Source organism: Excalfactoria chinensis, chromosome Z, assembly GCF_039878825.1.
Source record: "Excalfactoria chinensis isolate bCotChi1 chromosome Z, bCotChi1.hap2, whole genome shotgun sequence".
In the NCBI taxonomy this organism is placed as follows: domain Eukaryota; kingdom Metazoa; phylum Chordata; class Aves; order Galliformes; family Phasianidae; genus Excalfactoria; species Excalfactoria chinensis.
Genome location: NC_092857.1, coordinates 21,200,014 through 21,219,118, shown reverse-complemented (window position 1 = coordinate 21,219,118; position 19,105 = coordinate 21,200,014). Strand labels below are relative to the sequence as shown.

Below are 19,105 nucleotides of genomic sequence, written 5' to 3'. Positions count from 1 at the left end.
CTATTGTCACCTTTGTGACTTTGGATTGGTGATATTGCAGTTACTGGAAGCACACACTTATTGGGAATAAATGTCATGTAGGATCCTGGGCTGTTGTACCTTTCCCCACTCCTGGTCAGGCTTCCTTTTATTTCCTTACCTAGGTATTTTTATAGCTTCAGGCCTAGTCCTACATCTTCTGCCAGCTTATTTTACAGCCTCCTTGTCTCCTTGCTGCCCAACTGCCCCAGTGATACCAGGTTATGGTGCCCCCCCTTTTCAGTTTCCCAAGCTCCTCTCATGGATATCCTGTTCAGGTGCTGGTGCTCTGCCCATGCAGAGGTGGGAGCTGATGCCTCTTTTTCTTTTTGTCTCTGTGCTTGCAGTGATGGTGATGGACACCAGGATAGCACAGACAACTGCCCCACCATTATCAACAGCTCCCAGCTGGACACAGATAAGGACGGACTGGGTGATGAGTGCGATGAGGATGATGATAATGATGGCATTCCTGATCTCTTGCCACCAGGCCCTGACAACTGTAGACTAGTCCCTAACCCAGGGCAGGAAGATGATAATGGTAAGTCAGGCCTTCAGGAGTGGTTTTGGTGCTTGCACACCACATCCTTCCCCAACATTTATGCTGACTGAGACTCTGTGCAGTTGCTATGTGCATGCAGGAGCCCTTGGGCCAAGGCAGAGCTATGTGTGTCCCATCTGCAGACACTGTAGCTGACAGGACAGAAACTCTGCCTGCTCCTTGGACGTCCAGGTTCAGCAGCTATGTCAGCGTGACTACTTGCTGCACCATAAGTTTATTCTCACTTCTCTGATGTGTTCAGGTGATGGAGTTGGGGATGTCTGTGAGTCTGATTTTGACCAGGATACAGTAATTGATCGAATTGATGTCTGCCCTGAGAATGCAGAGATCACCCTGACTGACTTCAGGGCCTATCAGACTGTGGTGCTGGACCCAGAGGGAGATGCACAAATTGACCCCAACTGGGTGGTTCTAAACCAGGTAAAAATACACGTTTTCTTTCTCACCTGTCTAAGAAAAAGCATTTGAAAAGCTGTGTACTTGTCAAACCTCTTGCAAATGAGTGAAAAGTGGAAGCTGCTCTTTTGTTGAGTTTTGTACAGGTATTAACAGTGGAACAGTTTTCCTTCAGTGAATGGTAACTTGAAGCTTGATGCTACTTGCTTACTTCAGGGAACATTTAGTAGGGGGGTTGGACGAGGTGACTTCCAGAGATCCCTTCAAACCCCTATAATTCTGTGATTCTGTAATGAACTAAAATAAATGCAGGCTGATTGCGTAGTTCTAGATGTGCTTCACTGCTGACAGAAGTCAAACACAGGATATGTGTCATTCTCATGACAAAGTAAAATTTCAAAAGTCCTTTCTAGATTTTGAAAGTCTGACTGGCTGCGTAGCAGAGCATCTGCTCCTAAATGAAGTCCAGTAAATGCTGTTTTTACTAACACATTTTAGTCTTCAGGAGGAAAGCGTTTTCAGAGCCACAAGAAATGGACATTTCACTCCCACTGTCAAAATCTCTGCCAAATCAGCTGAAATGTATAAGAAACCTTCCTCTGCCTAGTCCTGGCAGTCAGTTTAATCCTGAGCACTGTGATCAAATTCTGTGAGCGAGGCCCTGCAAAAGCCCTCATCTCCCATTTGTTTTTTCCATCTCATCTCCAATCCTGGCCAGATTCAGTGATTTCAGAAAAATTAGGACAGGGAGGGAAAGAACACCAATAAGTTCAGTTCTGCAGGAAAAGAAAAATCATTCCCAACTCTGTGCATGCAAGTGGATGAAACATGAGGATTTGATTATAGCTTTCTTTTTAATTCAGAGCTGCAAGTGTTACAGACATGTTATGAGCATGGGGAGGAAAGACATGGAGGGGGTGCTAGCAGGAGGCCAGAAGAGGCTGCCAGGCTTACCCAGCCCAACTTGCCATGCACGCTAACCACCCTGAATTTAATCTTTACAGGGCATGGAAATTGTGCAGACCATGAACAGTGATCCTGGCCTTGCTGTTGGTATGTGTGCTCTTTTGAGATTCAAGTTTTACAGCAGAAAATCAAGTAGCATGCGAAGGCTTTTTCTGCAGACTTAGTTTTAACCTTGCATCTCCCTAGGTTACACTGCTTTTAATGGTGTTGACTTCGAGGGCACTTTTCATGTGAACACAGTGACAGATGACGACTACGCTGGTTTTATTTTTGGCTATCAAGACAGCTCTAGCTTTTATGTGGTAATGTGGAAACAGACTGAACAGACATACTGGCAAGCAACTCCCTTCAGAGCTGTTGCAGAGCCTGGCATTCAGCTGAAGGTATGATAGTGCTTCCTCGCTGGGGGTGTAGTGGTCATTACAGCCTGGCTGTGGGCTAAGCCTTCATGCCAGGCATTGGCCCTTCTGCCTGTGGGCACAGTCGTCACGCTGTGTGTTGGCAGTGCTGCCCAGCTGCTTTTCTCTTCCTGCACTGGGTACCAAAACTGTTGTCAGACAGCTGCCACTCAGCCCTCTTAATCAGTACAGTTTCATAAGGGTTTTCAGTGACATTCCTCTGCCCATCAGCTGTAATATTTAGTCCCTGCTCTGGTTGTCACATTGCCAGCTTCTCCTTGGTCCTGGGAGTTTGATTATTGTGTAAGCAGTGGCTGCAGTTACACGAGAAGTTACAGGCTTGTAATTGAGAAGGAGGGTGCTTCTGCAGACCTGCCCGCTACAATAGACATAGTGCTGCTGGAAGTTAGATTTCTCTGTTGTCAGTGCTTGAAACATGCATTTCTGCAGGCTGTCAAGTCAAAGACAGGCCCTGGCGAGCACCTGCGCAACTCTCTCTGGCACACGGGGGACACCAGCGACCAGGTCAGGCTGCTGTGGAAGGACCCTCGAAACGTGGGGTGGAAAGACAAAGTCTCCTACCGCTGGTTCTTGCAGCACAGACCCCAGATTGGGTATATCAGGTGAGAATAAAGAAGAGATAAGGTGAGAACAAATACGCCTCTGCATAAACTGTTGTGTCTCAATGCTTTTTAAATAATCTGAAGATCTGTGGTGCGTCTGTGCTTTGCAGCCAGGAAGCTGTATGAGGTTAGAACTGTGAACTTCCACCTGCAGTTCTTTTCCTAGGGCAGACGATTGCAAGCTGAGTGTTTTGTAAATGAAGTTTTCTGCCATCTTTGTTTTAACCGCCCTACACTACCAATCCACTTTATGGCTTTGATACCTTGTTTCCTCAAAAGGCATCTAAAAAATGGCTTAATTTTGATCTTTTAGTTGGAATTGTAATTTCAGTAGTTTGTTTAGTGCTGTTATCACGGAATATGTAACCAGAGTTGTCCATTTCATGGCTGTGGTCATAAGATTAGTGATCATCATGACGATCTGAGGTCACAGAGGATGTGTTCAGAAAGCTTTTTTGTTAAGTATAACTGCATTCAAACTAGTCTTATTTTTTGTTAATTTAGAAATAAAAGTTACTTGGGAACAGATAATCATTCAGAAGGGTTTGATTCTGAAAAAAGTAAAACAGCAAAAGAACTGCTACAGAATTCTTAGCACAGATTTTGCAAACCTGTGATGGAACAAACACAGGGGAGTGGGTTGGTCTTCAAGAAATGATTACGCTGCAACCGGGGTGCAGTAAGCTGGTGGTATAATAATTCTGTTTTTCTGGTGCACATCATCAGTGCAGCGAGCGTGTCTGGCTTTTAGCTGCATTGGATTAAGAATGTTGGTATTGTCAATGACAGTGTTCTAGCCACTGGGTGGCAGATTGCTGGGTTTCGTTTAGATCAAGATATTCGTGAAGCTGCTTCCCAAGCAGTTGTCTGCCTGGGGTTGCGGTCTCTCTAGCCAGCATAACTGACTTGCAGCTGAAGAACGGGGCAGTGTTAGTATCACGGAATGCTTCAAACCAAAGGCAGGCCGGCCTAAAGCAAGCCTCTGCCAGCACTGCCCACATCTTGCTGTGGTTCTTTTAGGCCTAGTGCCACAGACCATAATGTGTCTCACAGAGATTTTCCAAGGCTGTGAGTACATCTAGGAAAAAGGCACTCAACTGAGCAACAAGCCATATTCATTGTACAGATACTTCTGAACTGCCTCAGCAAATCAGCAAATAGGCACGATAAGAATTGTTTATTTTCTTATTTTATGAGAAGTTGTAGGAACTTTCTCTCCCTTCGCCATTCAGTGTTTTCTTGCATGTCACACTGGCTCCTAACACAGCGGTACCGTTGCCCAAAGCAGGACCCGCCAGGTTCAACATTCACTGAGCTGTTTGCTGGTCCCTGGAGGCTGTGGATGTGGTATAGGCAATGCTGTGATAGCTCAGTTAGCTGCGGATGGTCCTGCTCAGACCCCCAGGACAGGGCATGTGCTTGGCAATTTGGCAGGGCACGGTTATTCCCAGAGTTATTTGGGAATTTGCTGACAGTTTTTGTAACAAGAAAGTGCCAGATCATCAAAACTGTTCCTGGAATGAATCATCTAAACATTTTAAAAGAAATCCGACAGTCGGGGATTTAAGATTCCACGCAGCATGTTTAAAACTTTGCCTATTAAAAAAAACATAGTTTAGTTTCATACTGCACGAGACAAAATCCATCCGGCATTCCTCAGCTGACCTAAACCGATTCTCCTTTTCTCCCATAGTTACCAGCTGTGGACTAAAGAGGGCTGAGGGCAGGATCAAGCAGCAGCCACCAAAACACAGAAGGCCTCCTCTCTGCTGAGCTCTTTCCTGAGTGCAGCATTGCTCCAGTTACCACAAAGGAGCTACGTCCTAACTTCTTTTTCTCCCCTGGTCTGGCCGCAGGCAGGAGGCTGGAATCAACACAGATAAATGAAACTACTTTTATTAAAGCTGCAGATTTAGAAAAGACCTAACACAGCTTCTGTTTGCTTTCATTAAGGGCAAGATTTTACGAAGGCTCAGACCTGGTGGCGGACTCTGGTGTAACTATAGATACCACGATGCGTGGAGGACGGCTTGGAGTTTTCTGCTTTTCTCAGGAAAACATTATCTGGTCCAACCTGAAATATCGCTGTAATGGTAATCTTTCTTTCTTTCTTTCTTTTTTATCTTTTGCTAATATTTAACAAGTGACCAGAAAGAAAATGAATCCAGCTTTTGAATTAAGCCATCTTGCATCTTTCCCTTTGATTTTCATTCACAAGTTTTTTACGGCTGTGAAGTGCCTCCCCTGACACTGGTAAGGCACTGCAGCCCAGCCAGACCAGAACTAACACCCCATAATTGCTCCTCCCAGAGCAGTTGCTGTGCTGCAGAGATTGTGCTAACTAAGTAGTATAGCTGTCATCAGTGAATTAGAAATGTTATTTAAAGCCAGCCAACCGTGAGAGTTGTGCATACACAACATACTGAGGTCATCTTGTGTGCAGGGTGCCTCAAGCTTTGAAAACAAGGTGAAACCAATCTAGAGATCTGCTGGGATCGTTTGTGTGCTGCCACTTGCTCTTGTGCTGCTGGTTGTTCCTGTCTGTGAGTGGACAGGATCACGAGATGCCTGTAGGGATGGAGTCCTCAGACTGTGGGAGTATGCTGGCTCTCCACACAGAGTACAATCCTCAACTCTGACCTGATCTCCCACCATATGTTGTATGAATTCTGTCTTGTTCGCTCACACAGAAGCTGGTCACGTTGGGCTATTTCTGCCCCATTAGCAATTGATCAGCAATTGATCTTAACAGTGAAGGTACTAGGGGCTGACCCTTGTCTCAGCGTCCCAGGAAGCATACTTCAAAGCTCCCACTGAAGCTGCAGGTATTTTCCTGGCAGTGAGCAGGCAGAGGCTTTGCTGCAGATACTGCAGTGGTTCAGTGAAGTCCACACAAGGAATTCTGTGGAGTTTCTAGCATCCCTTCCATATTTCAGTTGAGATCTCACACTTGTGGAGAATTTTTCAGCGCTCAGAAAGAAGTTATCAAACCAGCAGATGAAAAAAACAGAATATTTGATGCTTTTTTTTCCCCTAAGTATCATTTGTTGATGAGTTTACTTCCTTTTCTGAGTTCAGAGATGCCTGCCCTGCATCAGAGTGGAAAGAATCAGATCAAAGTTGGAATGGGGTAGTTCAGCTTCACTGCTGAACTCTGCTCAGCTCTCCTGTTGGCTCTGGGGCTGCCTGGGTGACACATTCTGGCACCTGGCAAAGGGACCCTGGGAACTCAGCAGCAGCTCTTTTACAGCACTGACCCATCTCCAGCTGCCTTTGCTGGCTTTGAATTTCTTTTTTTGCTGCTGGTTCTCAGATTAATGTTTCCTCTTACGGCTTTTCATGCCACCATGGGGAAGTTGAACTGGGATCCCTGGGAAGTAGAGGAATTGGTACTGTGCACATAATTGGGTTGCAAAGCAAGACACACATTTTTTTCCCCACCTTTCTAGTCAGCGTTTTATGTCACAAATGTGACAGTAGAAGCCACTACATTTGTTGGTGAAAATAAATCCCACCTGAAGGTTGATAGTGCTCTGGCTGGGCTGACACTGCAGCAGGCACTGTCCTGTGAGCCCCTCTGCTCTTCAGTGGCATACAGTAAAACCGAGGGCAGTCCCACTTCATTCTCAACGTGTGAGAAAAAGACTGGGTTCGTTACCTAAAAAGATGCAGCTGAGTAGCATTAAGTCCTTTTTTCCATAAGGAAACTGATCTTTCCTGTGTTTTCCTGCTTTCAGACACCATCCCAGAGGACTTCCAAGAATTTCAAGCTCAGCAATTTGGCGTTGGGGATATTTAAGAAGTAAAAGCAAACTAGTATTGCTTTGTTGTTTGCAATAACAGTGTATTTTAAATCCTTATATGATTGTTGTAAGAGTGCACACTTCAGCTTGTTCTTATTGATGTGATTATGTCAGACTTTTTTGTATAAAAGTGGAAATAAAAAGGAGACAAAAACATTCTGAGGCTTCTCTTGTTTTCGGATTTGCCCTTAGATGTAGGTGGGTGGCACGTAACGTGGTGATGCTTAAGCCATTCTCAGGAACTGTTTGATTCTGTTGCCATTTTGGATTCAGTATTAAACAATGTCAGGGAGAACGGGTGTATTTGTCTTTCTAACTTCATCTCTGGTGTGTCAGAAACAAGAGTTTGAAATAGAAGAGATGGGTGCTGCCAAGATCAGATGCTTCTCAGTATCTTCTGCAGCCCTGCTAGCGCACAGGTCAGAAGCTGTTCTATCACCTTTGGAGCAGATTAAATCTGCTGCAGCCCGTTACCTTTGGCAGAACTCATCCATGAACTCTGTCAGACTTTCCTTTGCTCCTGCTCACGGAAAATTATGAGTACGCTCACAGCCTGTAAAAACAAAAAGGCTGCCTGCGGGGAGTTGCTGTCAGATCTCATCGCAGTGCATGACTCGCACGTGATTTAAAGATGTGAAGAAGCCATAGAAAGTAATCCTGCCTCACATACTAAGAGCCAGGTTTTGATTTGCTCACCCTGCTCAGAGCTGAGATCTCAAGCAGTACTAAAGGGATAGTAATTATTTAAGGTATAAAAACACTTAGCCATTGAATTAGGTGTTAACCATTAGGAAAGGGATGAGAAACAAAAGCCAATTAAAGTGTCCCAGTGCACTCTGTAACTTGGTACGGTTGGATACTGTGTGCATTTTTGCTGCAACCTTTTCCAATACGGAGGCAGTACCAGCTCCAAGGACAGCTGCAGAGAAGGACATTGCAGGCTACAGAGCTGTTACTCCACAGCTGAGCTCTCCCTGTTGGCCCCAGACACTGACAGGTGAGAGCGAGGCAGTCTGGCCCTGGGGCTGCTGGATGTACCTGATCAAAGCCACATCTGGCAGCTTCCACCTGCCCAGGGCAGAAGCCCACATCTTGCTCAGCTGTGGGCCACAGTGCTGGCAAAGCTGGCAATGGGATGCCAGAGCTCACACATCAGCTGAGCTGACACCACAGAACCCACAGATTCAGGAACTGTGAAGTTGCCTGTTGTGGACAAAGAGGTGCCTCAAGGTCATACCCAGGGCCTGGGAAACCCCACCACTGCCCACACACCCATCAGAGCTGGTGTGTGAACACTTTAACCCAGCCTTCCGGCCTGTTGTGCAGTGCAGAGCTCCATGCATAGGTTCTGTGGATTCAGGTAACAGGACTGTAGCCAAGGGCTACCTTGCACCATAACACAAGATCTTGCTCAACTGATACCAACAGAGCATGCTCCATCAAGGCTGGGATGGCATGCAACTATGGCTGAATCAGCCATCTTAGCCCACAAACAGCAAGCAGCCTGGAGCTCACCTCCAGTGGGCTGCAGGCAGGATCTCCAGTTGAGTAGGGACACCTCAAGAGGTTACATCTGTGCAGATAGATAGATAGATCCCTTACACTTGATGTCACGACACCTTGCTAATAGGGATCCTCAGAAAACGACTGCTAACAGTTTGTAAAGCAGCGGGAGCTTTAAGGTTCTACCTTAGACTGACTGCACATTCTGCTGGCCCAGCAGCTGCTTATTTCATATCTTAGTGTATATATATATATTTATATATATATATGTATATATGACATTTCTTCTGAGTTGTCTTCAACTTTTATACGGCACAAACAACTTCCCTTTGTAAGAAAAACTTTATTGGTCCATTAAACATTAAACCTATAACAATACATTCACTCAGTATACAAAAGGAAGTGTCCATAAAAACCATTAACATGCTTTAAAAAGACGAAGCTATTTTACAGTGAAGTTCTTAGAATTCTGAAGCCTTTGCCAATCCCTAAAAGTGTTACAGTTACTACCGATCACAACACTCACAAAAGGACGTTAAATAAAACTAGCAAATCTCCACTTCGCTGGGCTACAGACTAATAAAACCAAACCACACAAACACATGAAAAGTTCCCTTGAGATATTAAGAAAAGGACTAATTGAAACCCCCCTCTCCATTAAGAAAAAGTGTTCACGTTTTGCCTAGTTTGCATCCAGTTCTCAAACGTGGCGTACATGTGACTGATGGCCATTCATTTCTGGTAAATAAGAAAAGCACACAGTGAACCATATGTTCCTTGTAAGTATTTTCTCAGCTTGCATACGACAAGTTGAAAATTGCTCTCTGAACATCAGTTTTCGCTGCCTTAAGACTGCGAGGATGTCCAACGACACCTAAGCACCTGGACAAGTATCAGAAGGAGGAAAAATAAAGCTAAGGCATGCGTAACAGAACATTATTTTCCCATAGCTTTCCAAAATTTTCCTTGGCTTCGGACTGAGACTTCTTTGGCAAACACGCAGCCCGAGTGCTGCGCCCACAGCTCTGCCTGGCGCAGCTGGAGCCAACATGGGGCTCAGCCGCAGCCCCTCTGAACTCTGCGGCTGCGCTGCAGCGGTGGGAGCTATCGGAGGATGGCGAGTGGGGGGACGTCAATGTGGTTTGCATTTGAGAGAAAAAAAATAATAAAAATCTGACATTTTAAAGAAAAAGTATCACTGAGCAGATGTGGAATGATTCTACACCAGGACTGGGAAAAACAAAACAGAAGAAATGGATGACGCGGCCTACTTGAAACCTTACAGTTTCTTCTGGCACCAGAAGGCCGCCATCGCAACCCGGCAGGCTCCCAGCGCTGAGCCTACAGGGGCTGCACCAGGCACTGTGCTGTGTGCCTGCATCCCCTCCCAGCACCACACCTTCCGCCTCCAGGAGGCTGGAAATGCAGCTGCAGCCATTCCCAGGCTACGTGCCCTGCTAGGAGTACAAAGAACCGAAGCTTTCCAAGCACTTGACCCCTGGCAATCCCTTGTACAGTCATATGAAACACTGAGTTCAAATTACTGTTTACAAAACTGAAAACACAAAGTAAAGTTTCACTGCGCTGATCGTGTGTTTTCCTCCCACAGGAACTTGCAGGACGACTCAAGAAAACAAAGATGCATTTGCCGTACAGGAAAGCTGATCCATATGCAAAGCTACTATCCTCGACTGCTCCAGCACTGCAGAGCTGCTCTTACAGAAAGGCAGGAATCAGCAAGACCTGGCAAAGAAGCCTGTCAGTTTCTAGGAGCTTTGACATCACCATGGCAGGCAGTGGGATGGGAGCTGTGCAGATTTGCAGTGCCTCCAGAAAATGAACTTGAGGAGAAAAAGGCAAATAAAATGAAGAAGATACGGCCTGCATGGAGAACATATTGCTTCTACAGCCCACAGAAAGACACCCAAATTTTAGCTGCAAATAATCTCGCTCACTTAGCCACGTATGTACAATCTTGCAATCTTTTTGCATCACCAATGCATTTAAGAGAAAAGCGCAATAGTCCATAGCAAAACTCTTCATAGCATGCTTTAAAGCCCATCAGTGGATTGTTTTGTCCCCAGTTTGTTCATTGATCCCCATGACGCTGCAGGCTGCTTGCCAAAGTTAAAGCAGCGCTATCTTCAGTTCCTAGATTTCCCTTATGCATCGGTCAAAGTCAGACAACTGTTAGGAACCAGATGTTTGGTTTTTTTCCTCTCTCTCTCTCCAAGTGCAATGGTTCCTCAATCCATAGCCACGCTCTAGCCCAGAAATGGCCGCACAAGTGGCTGTTGAAGCTGCTACAGGTGCATAGCTCATACTGTCAGAGCGCTTCAGGACTTGTAAGAAGGTGCTAAAACACAAAATAAATAAATAAATAGACATGCAGTGTTCGTGATTCTGCGAGGGATAAACCCTCTCTCTGGACTACGCGTGCATTAAGCAACACCGAATTACCCGTTTCAGACAAAAGTGGCCCAAACCCAGCTAGGATTACTCGGAGGAGCAGGGCAAGTACGAGCTTTTTGACCCTCTTGGAAATGCTTGAAGTACAAAGCTAAAAGCATCAGAAACGCACAACTGATTTGTAAGCACAGTGAAGTTCCTTACTCAGCATCCAGCTGCAAGGGCAGCCTGCGTGCTTGGAGGAACGAGGTGGTAAACAGCAAACATGTCCATCTGCTTTCCGTATGTTCATAAGGTTTTGTGGTCTCATTCGTTAGTCCAGTACTTGGATTCACAGACTTGTTCTCTGCGTCCATCCCACTGGTTTTATCCCCAAATAAGAAGCAGTCATCGCTGTCTCAGCTCTTGGTTGCTTTCACAAGAGAAATGGCTCCAGTCACAGGCAGCGGTGCAGCAATGAGGGTTCCAAGGAGCCCTTCTTCTGAAGGCAATTTTATCAAGGAGGAAAACACCAATACGCTATTTCATTTTACTAGCAGAATTAACTTCAGCCAACACGATTCGTTCCTCTAGGAGTCCCGTGAACAGTGACACCAGCCCAAACTCAAGTTTAGCTAGAGGGCATGTAGCACAGCCTCCAGCCTTCCTGTGTTTAAAAACGGCAGCTTCCTCACTTTACACAGCTCGAAAGTACCAGGAACCAGAAATGCTGCAATGCTGCCTTATGTCTGGGAACAAATTCAAACAACAGCCGTGGCACAAGGTGAGCATCAGTGCAGGACAGACACTGCACTGCTGGCTGCCTCAAACAGCGCAGCCCTTGCAGGCACAGTGAGAGGATGTCCAGCTGCTTACAGTGCAAGTAACAGCCTTTTGTGACCACCCGTGAGTTTTCCCAGTTCATCTTCCACTTCACTGTTAGACCCCACATAAGTCCTCAAGTCAGCAGCTGGCCAAGCACAAGTTATTTGGTCTCCCACATGCACCACAGGCATCAATGCGTCCTGTATGCAGCAGTGAAGGCAGCAGCACCACGTTGCAGGCTCAGTTCTGGTTTTCCAGTTCCAGTGCCACTGCTCTCATGGCAGTAGGTCTGAAGGCACTTGTTAGAAAGGTTCTAAAACCCCATCTCTGTGAACTGCTAGCAACCAATGACTCGAGCATTTGAATCTTAGACCCCAGCCCAGGATTTTTACTGAGTAGTTGCGTGTGGAAAGTTCACAGCAGAGATTTCACAACAAACGCTACGGCTGAAATCTTTGCCTGGACAGCAAGAGGTCGTGCCTCACTGAGGCTCTGTGTATCGAGCTGCCAGCAATTATTGATTCCTTAGGAAGGCCTGGAGACGCACAGTCAGATTTGGGGTCTCGGAATTATTTCCCCACAAGGCTTGCTCAGATGCAGACAGAACAGCGCAGCCTGGCACTGCCCTGTTCCACCCTCTGTATGCCCACAGACATGTAAAGTCAATAGCTGGTGGAAGGGGAGGGCGAAAGAACAACTCAGCAAGGTAAATCTGTCTAAGAAGAATGAACCCAGGCCTCACTGTGGAGTTTCCTCTTACAACCCTGTTTCCTCTGTGCAAAATCTATTTCCCCAAATACAAGTTATAAAAAGTGCGCACGAGGAGGTGCATCAAGTCCTTGTGTAGGCAGATACCATCCACATAAAATAAGCATCTTTATAAGCAAATAAGAACATCTGTTGGCCAAGATCTGTATTAAAATCATCCAAATTTGTGACTGAGTTCCCCTTTATTAGATTCAGAGAACAGCTGCCATTCACTGACTTACAACCTGACATACTGCATGCCTGCTCCTGTAGAGCTTCTTGCTCTGCTAGAATAACATCGCTAACTTTAATAAGATAGGTTTGTTTTTTCATACTGCAACATAACTGACACTAGAAGGCAACTCCTGCATGCCCCTCTGCGTTAGAGAACAGCATTCACTTTCACCAAAGAAGGCCTGCAGGGCTGGACTATCTCAGTTGCAGCTCACAGTTGAAGTTCTGGATCAAGACGGTTTGTCAGAACAGCTGCTACTAGTAAGGCGATACAATATTAATCACTGCACAGTCCATAAGCTCTTATCTTAAGAGATGGCACAATTAAATGCTTCCTGATGGCAAATGCAGTAACAAATGCCTTTCTGCTGCAGAAGAATCTGCTTTGCTGGATTCCAAACGCAGCCAAGCGTGTGGACCCCCCTGCTAGCAGAGCTCTTAACAAGACCAGTGACTCCCAGCAGAAGCAAGAAGAATGACAAAAACTGGCCACCTGTTTTTAGAGCTCTGCAGCTGTAAGGGATTCCTCCTACCCTTGGTCTTCACACCAGAGGTATTTTGAGGCATCTAGTCACTGCGGTGGGTAATGTCCAGGACATCCATGCCTGCGGATTTTCCTTGAGGTATGAGAGTAAGAATTTGGGAATATAACACCACTAGCAAACTGCAAGCAGGACAGGAGCTCTAGGATACCACAGCAAAAAAGACAGCTGAAAATGGCAAACAAAACAAGAGCAGAACTGAGATGTGTTATATTAGGATCACTCACCAGATGTGCCTTAGCTATCAGTTATTGCAACAGAACAAATAAGGCATATAAATATTTTGGCCACCTCACTGGCCTCTGTGTTGTGCTTTTGTTTTGTAGAAAGCATTGGGTGAGCACTTAAGGTTCGATCGTGTCTTCCAATAAATGAAACAAAACAAAACACCCCATGCCTACTAAATTGGTTCTTTTGGTTCATAGCTTGCACACTTTGCACTGTGTGTATATACATGTATGTGTACACATACACACAGAAAAAGAGGGAAAAAAAACAACCCTGGGGGTGACTTTCAGTTGTAACTAAGTTTTTCCCTCGGTAAGCAGATAAGTAGGTTCAACCTTATTCAGAACTTCAAGCATTTGAGCTGCTGTCCAACCATTAAATTGTTTGCTAGAAGAAAAAAGATACATACATACACATATATATACACACACATATATGTATATGCATATATACATATGTATATATATATGTAGCAGGCTTTATGTTGTCAAGTCAGTCATTTGTGCTATGGCAGCTGCTTGTCACATTTGTGTTTTCTGCTTTTGTTTTCCCCAACTCCTTATCCCACTGCTGGAAATAGGAGCACTCTAAAAGCAGTTCTGTTCCCATCAAAGGATCCGTTGGCTATCTCCCATTGCAACAACAAAACTAATGCCAACAGAGAAGTACAAAGGGATGGCAGTTAGGAAGAACGCTTCCAAACAACACAGGCAGAAAAGGAGGATGACTGTAGTCCTCTTTCTGTCTAGCACTCTGTTTTCATATCAGTAACAGAAACAGAACTGAAGACCCTGGGAGATTCTTAGACACAAACTGAGACAGCAGGGTAGAAAAGTAACTGAGCACTCCACATTTAACATTAACAGCAACTGGCAGCGCTCCTGTAATTAATATTTCCCCAGCAAAAAAACCAACAACATTTTGAGTAAAGACTGTACCGTATCTCAAATCCTTGTACAGTACACAAAGCTTGCAGTTACTAATCTTAATTTGGCAAAGCAAAATCAATCAAATTCAGAGCTCAAGAATCTCTGTGCGTAGAACTCCCCTCTGTTAACAACTGGATGAGTTGCATAAAATACTCAGGTGCCTGTTTAAGTTACAGTAGGATAGATTGCTTTCTCAATCCAGGAAATATAATAATTTATAATACATTTAAACAAAGTTTAGATGTTTTGGCAGTCAAACTTTTGTATATTCTCTATTTCTACAGAAGCATTCAGGTATGGTTCTGGAAAAAGGGATTTGTACTACTCACAAAAACTACAGGCCGTACAAAACAGCAGTTCACATCATCGTTGCAAAAGGCGTGGTTAATAGAAGAGCATAGAAAGGAATGCGTTCTGCTAGGAGGTGTATCTACTGTGGACATTTGATATCTGCACCATTGTTTCAAATTATCTCGCCAATAAAGTCAGAGAAAGATCGTCAGTTATTCTAAAAGCATTTCACTTACTCCTGCTAATGAAACAACCACGTTCCTTACACTACGCGCATCAGGCTTAAAGAGTTTTGGAACAGAATCATCCCCTTGGACAACTGCTGACAATTAAAAACAGGTTAAAAAAAAGTTTTCAAACATTTTAAACTAAAAAGTTACTATCTGGTATGTCAGGATAATGAGGAAATGGGTGTTTCCTCATCACAAAGTGACCACTGAGCTTTATTTGTAACAGGGAGGAAAACAAAACAAAACAAAACAAAAAAGATAACACACTCAGAAAGTTGCTGAGTGTTCACACTGAGAACTCTCTGGTTGGGCAACAGAGCGGAGCAATAAGAGTACATAAATAGAGAAAGACACAAAACCAACAGGAGACCATCTTAATCCAGAAGATGGACCAGGTTCCAGTGAAGAATTTCTCAATCTGGGCACTTTCATAGCTGTTAAAGAGAAAAAACAAAACAGTTCAATAAACTCACTGTTCATACCACAAACTGTAGTAGCCTCTGTTTCTCCAGGCAGGTCACACACTTCAACCAGGTTAACACAGACACAGAGGAGCAGAGGGCAGTTATTTGCAGAGTGAGAGCTTGCTCTAAAATATCCCAGGAAAGACTTGCAGCCTCTCTTGCAGCTTCTTACTTTATGAGAGGAGATGCACTAATAGCATGCGCTGCCACTCAGACCTCTCATCTCAGTGCACGCAGGCATCAGTTTATCAGCTTTAAAAGAAATGCACTTACTGGAACCAGTGAGTTACTGTCATCATTACGTAGAGTGAAGCCAGGAAGAAAACAAAGTGGAAGAAGGTATAGCTGTACACTGTGCCTTTCTTTTCATCATAAATCACGGTCTGGCCTCCCCTTTTTTCAACATGCTCCTCAGCATCAGCTGTAAGAGACAAGAAACAAGAAAATCTCTGCAGATTTAATGAGAAATGAAAATAGTGGCTAGGTTCATGAAAAACAGAACAAAATGTCTAGTGTGATTCTGCAGCGCAGGAGACAGAGCATTTTCCTGCCCTCAGAGCCTGGGCTAAATCCTTCAGCAAAAAAGAAATGGGAGTGTCACTGAAAGGCTGCCCTGCACCAGATTGCTGGTACTGCCATGTTTTTTCTGAGTGTCTGGGCTATTTATTTAGCATCTGGGCCTACTTGTAGGATATTCTCCTGGCAAGTCCAGGTTGATATCCCTTCATGTACCAGTTCTGCAAACAGGACACACCCTTCCTGAACTCCCCCCTGAACCAGAATCCCTGTAGTGCTGCTGCGCCCAAAATCCCACAGCCAGTCACACCCACATTTGTGCAAAGAGCAGAGATTTCTTTCTGTACGTTGGATTGTCGAGCCATTTGTTAAGGAATTATTAACTAGTCCATTGTTTTAAAACACTGTTGATATATGTGCTACTTTCCTCCTTAGTCCAACACTGAATACTTCAGCTGTTTCAGTTGGACACGCGGCAAACTAAGGATACAACAAACTCTCTGTGCCTGCGCCTTTAACTCTCTTTGATCTGAAAGCTACTAAGTAAATTTTGCAGTGAAAATGTAATTACCGTCTCCATCAAGCGCGCAGCAAAAGCAGCAACGGGCTACCTGTGGAATAAACAACAAATCTCCAATTAGGATTTGCTGAGTTGTTTGTAGCAGCAGCTTCTAAGCTTTGGGAAAACCTACTCAGAAAGAGCTGGGAGCTCTTTAATAACTAATCTGTTTCATATGATTCAAGATCAAGTATTGGCAGTGTTACAGCACTAACTATGACAAAGTGGTGGAAAAGCTAATGTGGTTGCACGTTAAGGATTCAGAAGGACACACATTTAAGTGTTATTTAAATAAATTCTTTGCTGAAATGAAGACACAACGAACTTGAAAAACTCTGCTGCAGGCACTGGGAATAGCAGAAATGCAGATGCACTTATCTTCAAAAAACAATTTGCTGAAATGGATCCAGACTCCGTACAAGCAGAAAGTTGTTTTTAATGCTTTGTTGAAGAGAATATTTTTTAGCTGATAGGAAAAGGAAAGCTGAAATTGTCTGCGGAAGGGTCAGACTCTCCCTGTGTCGAGTGTTAATGTAAATGGAAACATGGTGCAGAGAACAGTAAACTAGGTGCACTTTTTGCATTAGACCGCAGTACAGCTCAGTACTGTGTATTGCATCACCTACATTACTTTCTTCTGATAAAATTCCTCTCTAGGATTTAATTTTGCTGTGGTCTGATAAAGATAGCATGTAACTTCTGGAGTGTGTTAAGCCTTCAGAGTTTCCAATGGAAACAAACTACAGCTTTCCCTTTACATACCTGTGATTACATATACTCACTGGGTTCATAAGTTAATGAGAAGTCAAAAAGCTCAATCTTGTTTCTTAAGGGTCAAGTCAAGAGTTTAAGGAAAACTCTTATTCTATATCTCAACAAATTAATGGGCTCTTTCCACTGTTAAAACAGACCTTGAGCTTGAGTTTTCCTTTGGCTGTATTAAGATCCTGAAGAAAGTCCTCCGTTCCCTCAAACCTTTTAATGAGTCGCATTTGTCAGAAATTAAGTCCTTGCACACACACAGTGATGCTAATAGTAACACTGGCACACATACAACTAGCCTTTCTGAGCACTCACTCTCTTCAGCTTGGACACTGAAAGACTTTCTGTATACCACTAGCAACTGCAAAGCTATATTTACATTTGTGGTTGGGAAGACAAAGGACCTTTATCACAGACAAAACAATCAGAATGCAATTAGTTGCTCTCTGCCAGTCACTTCTTTACATTTATGTTCAGTGGCTCTTGTACTGCTCTTTAAAACCAAATGGTGCAGAAATAATTATGTTGGCAAGTGCCACTGTGCAAAAGCTGAGCCTTCCCAGTTAATGGGCTGCATCCAGCAGCTTGTGCTCCTCCTGCAGCAGGGCACACGTCAGACCCAAAGCCACACTGTGATGCTATGAAGTCATGGCTTACGTGCTTTTTCCAGAGGTAAAGAGAAACTTCTGTAGCACCTTTCATGATCCCAAAGCTAAACATGTTTTGCTTTCTCGCTTCCAGGTGCTACAAACACCATCTGCATTTCTGGATTCTCCCACATGCTTTGAGCTTTGTGCCTCTGTTTCTCATTTTTAAATCAAAGTTCATGTGCACAACAAAGGCAATCAGGATTAATAATGTTCAGGAAAGTCTTTAGTTTCTTAGTGCCCAGCAGACTTTTTCTTTTAATGAGGAAACAAGCTTGTGAGGAGCAGAAGACTTACAGGAAGTCCACAATGCTATGCAAGCTGCTAAAATGCAAGAGCGGCAAATTATTTTACTACTTAAAGGCACTACCAAGGGACGTGCAACAGCTGCAGAAGTGCCAGAATGGAGAAATATCCATACAATTCCAGACCCAGAGGTAGGTAGCATGTGTTCTATGAACACTCTTCTGTTGTTGTTTTCTTAACCTAGTTACAGATTAGTTAGCCATGAAAATAACAGCAAGAAAAGCACACAATGAAATCTGTGCAGACAAAGCAGGAACTCACTTCGGTTTCAGGTGCTGCATATATTCCCCTCAAAGTCTCAGAGCTTGCACGTGTTGTTGAGGTCAAACTAAGAGCAAAAGAAGATAGAGTGAGAACCCTCTGCATAAGCAGACCTACAAGGGTGATTTTTCGCCATGGGAAACACAAGTACTAAGCATGTGAAAAGTTTCTTCTGCACAAACATAAACCAGCCCGACAGACGGCCACAGGCCAACTCTGAATGAATCACAAGCTTTAAAGTAGGTCACTCCTGAAAGGCGATGAATTCATCACCTGCAGACAGTGGCAAACAGCTCATCACTCTGATTTGCATTTCAGACAAAATCTTCCCTGCTGTGCTCAACTAATGCTTTTATATTAATTTCACAGCCATTGCTTGGGCTCAGCATTCACAAAATGCTTCCCTGAAGGCTCTGCCAGTAAAGAAACCCTTTGCTGGCAGCAGTCAGCTTTCAGAGCAGATCACCAACTGCTTGTCAGTATTGCAATTGCTAAAAATCATTTTCTTGCACGACAGTAATCATCTGGGGAAGATCTCTTCTAGTTGCTTTTGCTAAGAAAGATCCCTTGTCCAGCCAGCCTTCCCCTCTCAGGATCATAAATTGAACTTCCTACTACCCACAAAGAGAAGTGTGCTAATGCCCTGTATGTGCTCATCCCCAATGAGCATCAGGTCAGAATTCCTTTTGAATTCCCTTTGACAGCCCTCATTCCCAAATTCATGGTGCATTTCCCCAGCAGGTTGGCTACCTGAAAGTTACTCCCAAAACACGCTCCTGATGCACTGGAAATACTGTTCCCATGAAAACTAGATTCATAGTACAAATTCACACATTTGATATCAGAATTAAATGGACCAATATCCTTATTTGATGGCAGAGGCTTTGCTGTGCTACTTCTTCAGAAT

General features: G+C 44.2%; 2 protein-coding genes across 2 annotated transcripts in view; one reads left to right on the top strand and one right to left on the bottom strand.

Moving 5' to 3' along the window:
• The window catches only part of THBS4 (thrombospondin 4), a 37,937-nt gene extending 31,030 nt beyond the window's left edge, over window positions 1–6,907 (top strand). The window contains exons 16-22 of the mRNA XM_072359067.1: window positions 366–559; window positions 822–1,000; window positions 1,981–2,029; window positions 2,129–2,325; window positions 2,791–2,963; window positions 4,917–5,056; window positions 6,701–6,907. Of these exons, the coding sequence (XP_072215168.1) occupies window positions 366–559; window positions 822–1,000; window positions 1,981–2,029; window positions 2,129–2,325; window positions 2,791–2,963; window positions 4,917–5,056; window positions 6,701–6,762 (994 nt within the window). The 3' untranslated portion in view covers window positions 6,763–6,907. The remainder of the gene's footprint in view (window positions 1–365; window positions 560–821; window positions 1,001–1,980; window positions 2,030–2,128; window positions 2,326–2,790; window positions 2,964–4,916; window positions 5,057–6,700) is intronic.
• A 1,685-nt stretch (window positions 6,908–8,592) lies between these two features.
• The window catches only part of SERINC5 (serine incorporator 5), a 39,054-nt gene continuing 28,541 nt past the window's right edge, over window positions 8,593–19,105 (bottom strand). The window contains exons 9-12 of the mRNA XM_072359444.1: window positions 18,199–18,265; window positions 16,235–16,274; window positions 15,421–15,568; window positions 8,593–15,117 (exon numbers count right to left, since the gene is read on the bottom strand). Coding sequence (XP_072215545.1) covers window positions 14,970–15,117; window positions 15,421–15,568; window positions 16,235–16,274; window positions 18,199–18,265 — 403 coding nt within the window. The 3' untranslated portion in view covers window positions 8,593–14,969. The remainder of the gene's footprint in view (window positions 15,118–15,420; window positions 15,569–16,234; window positions 16,275–18,198; window positions 18,266–19,105) is intronic.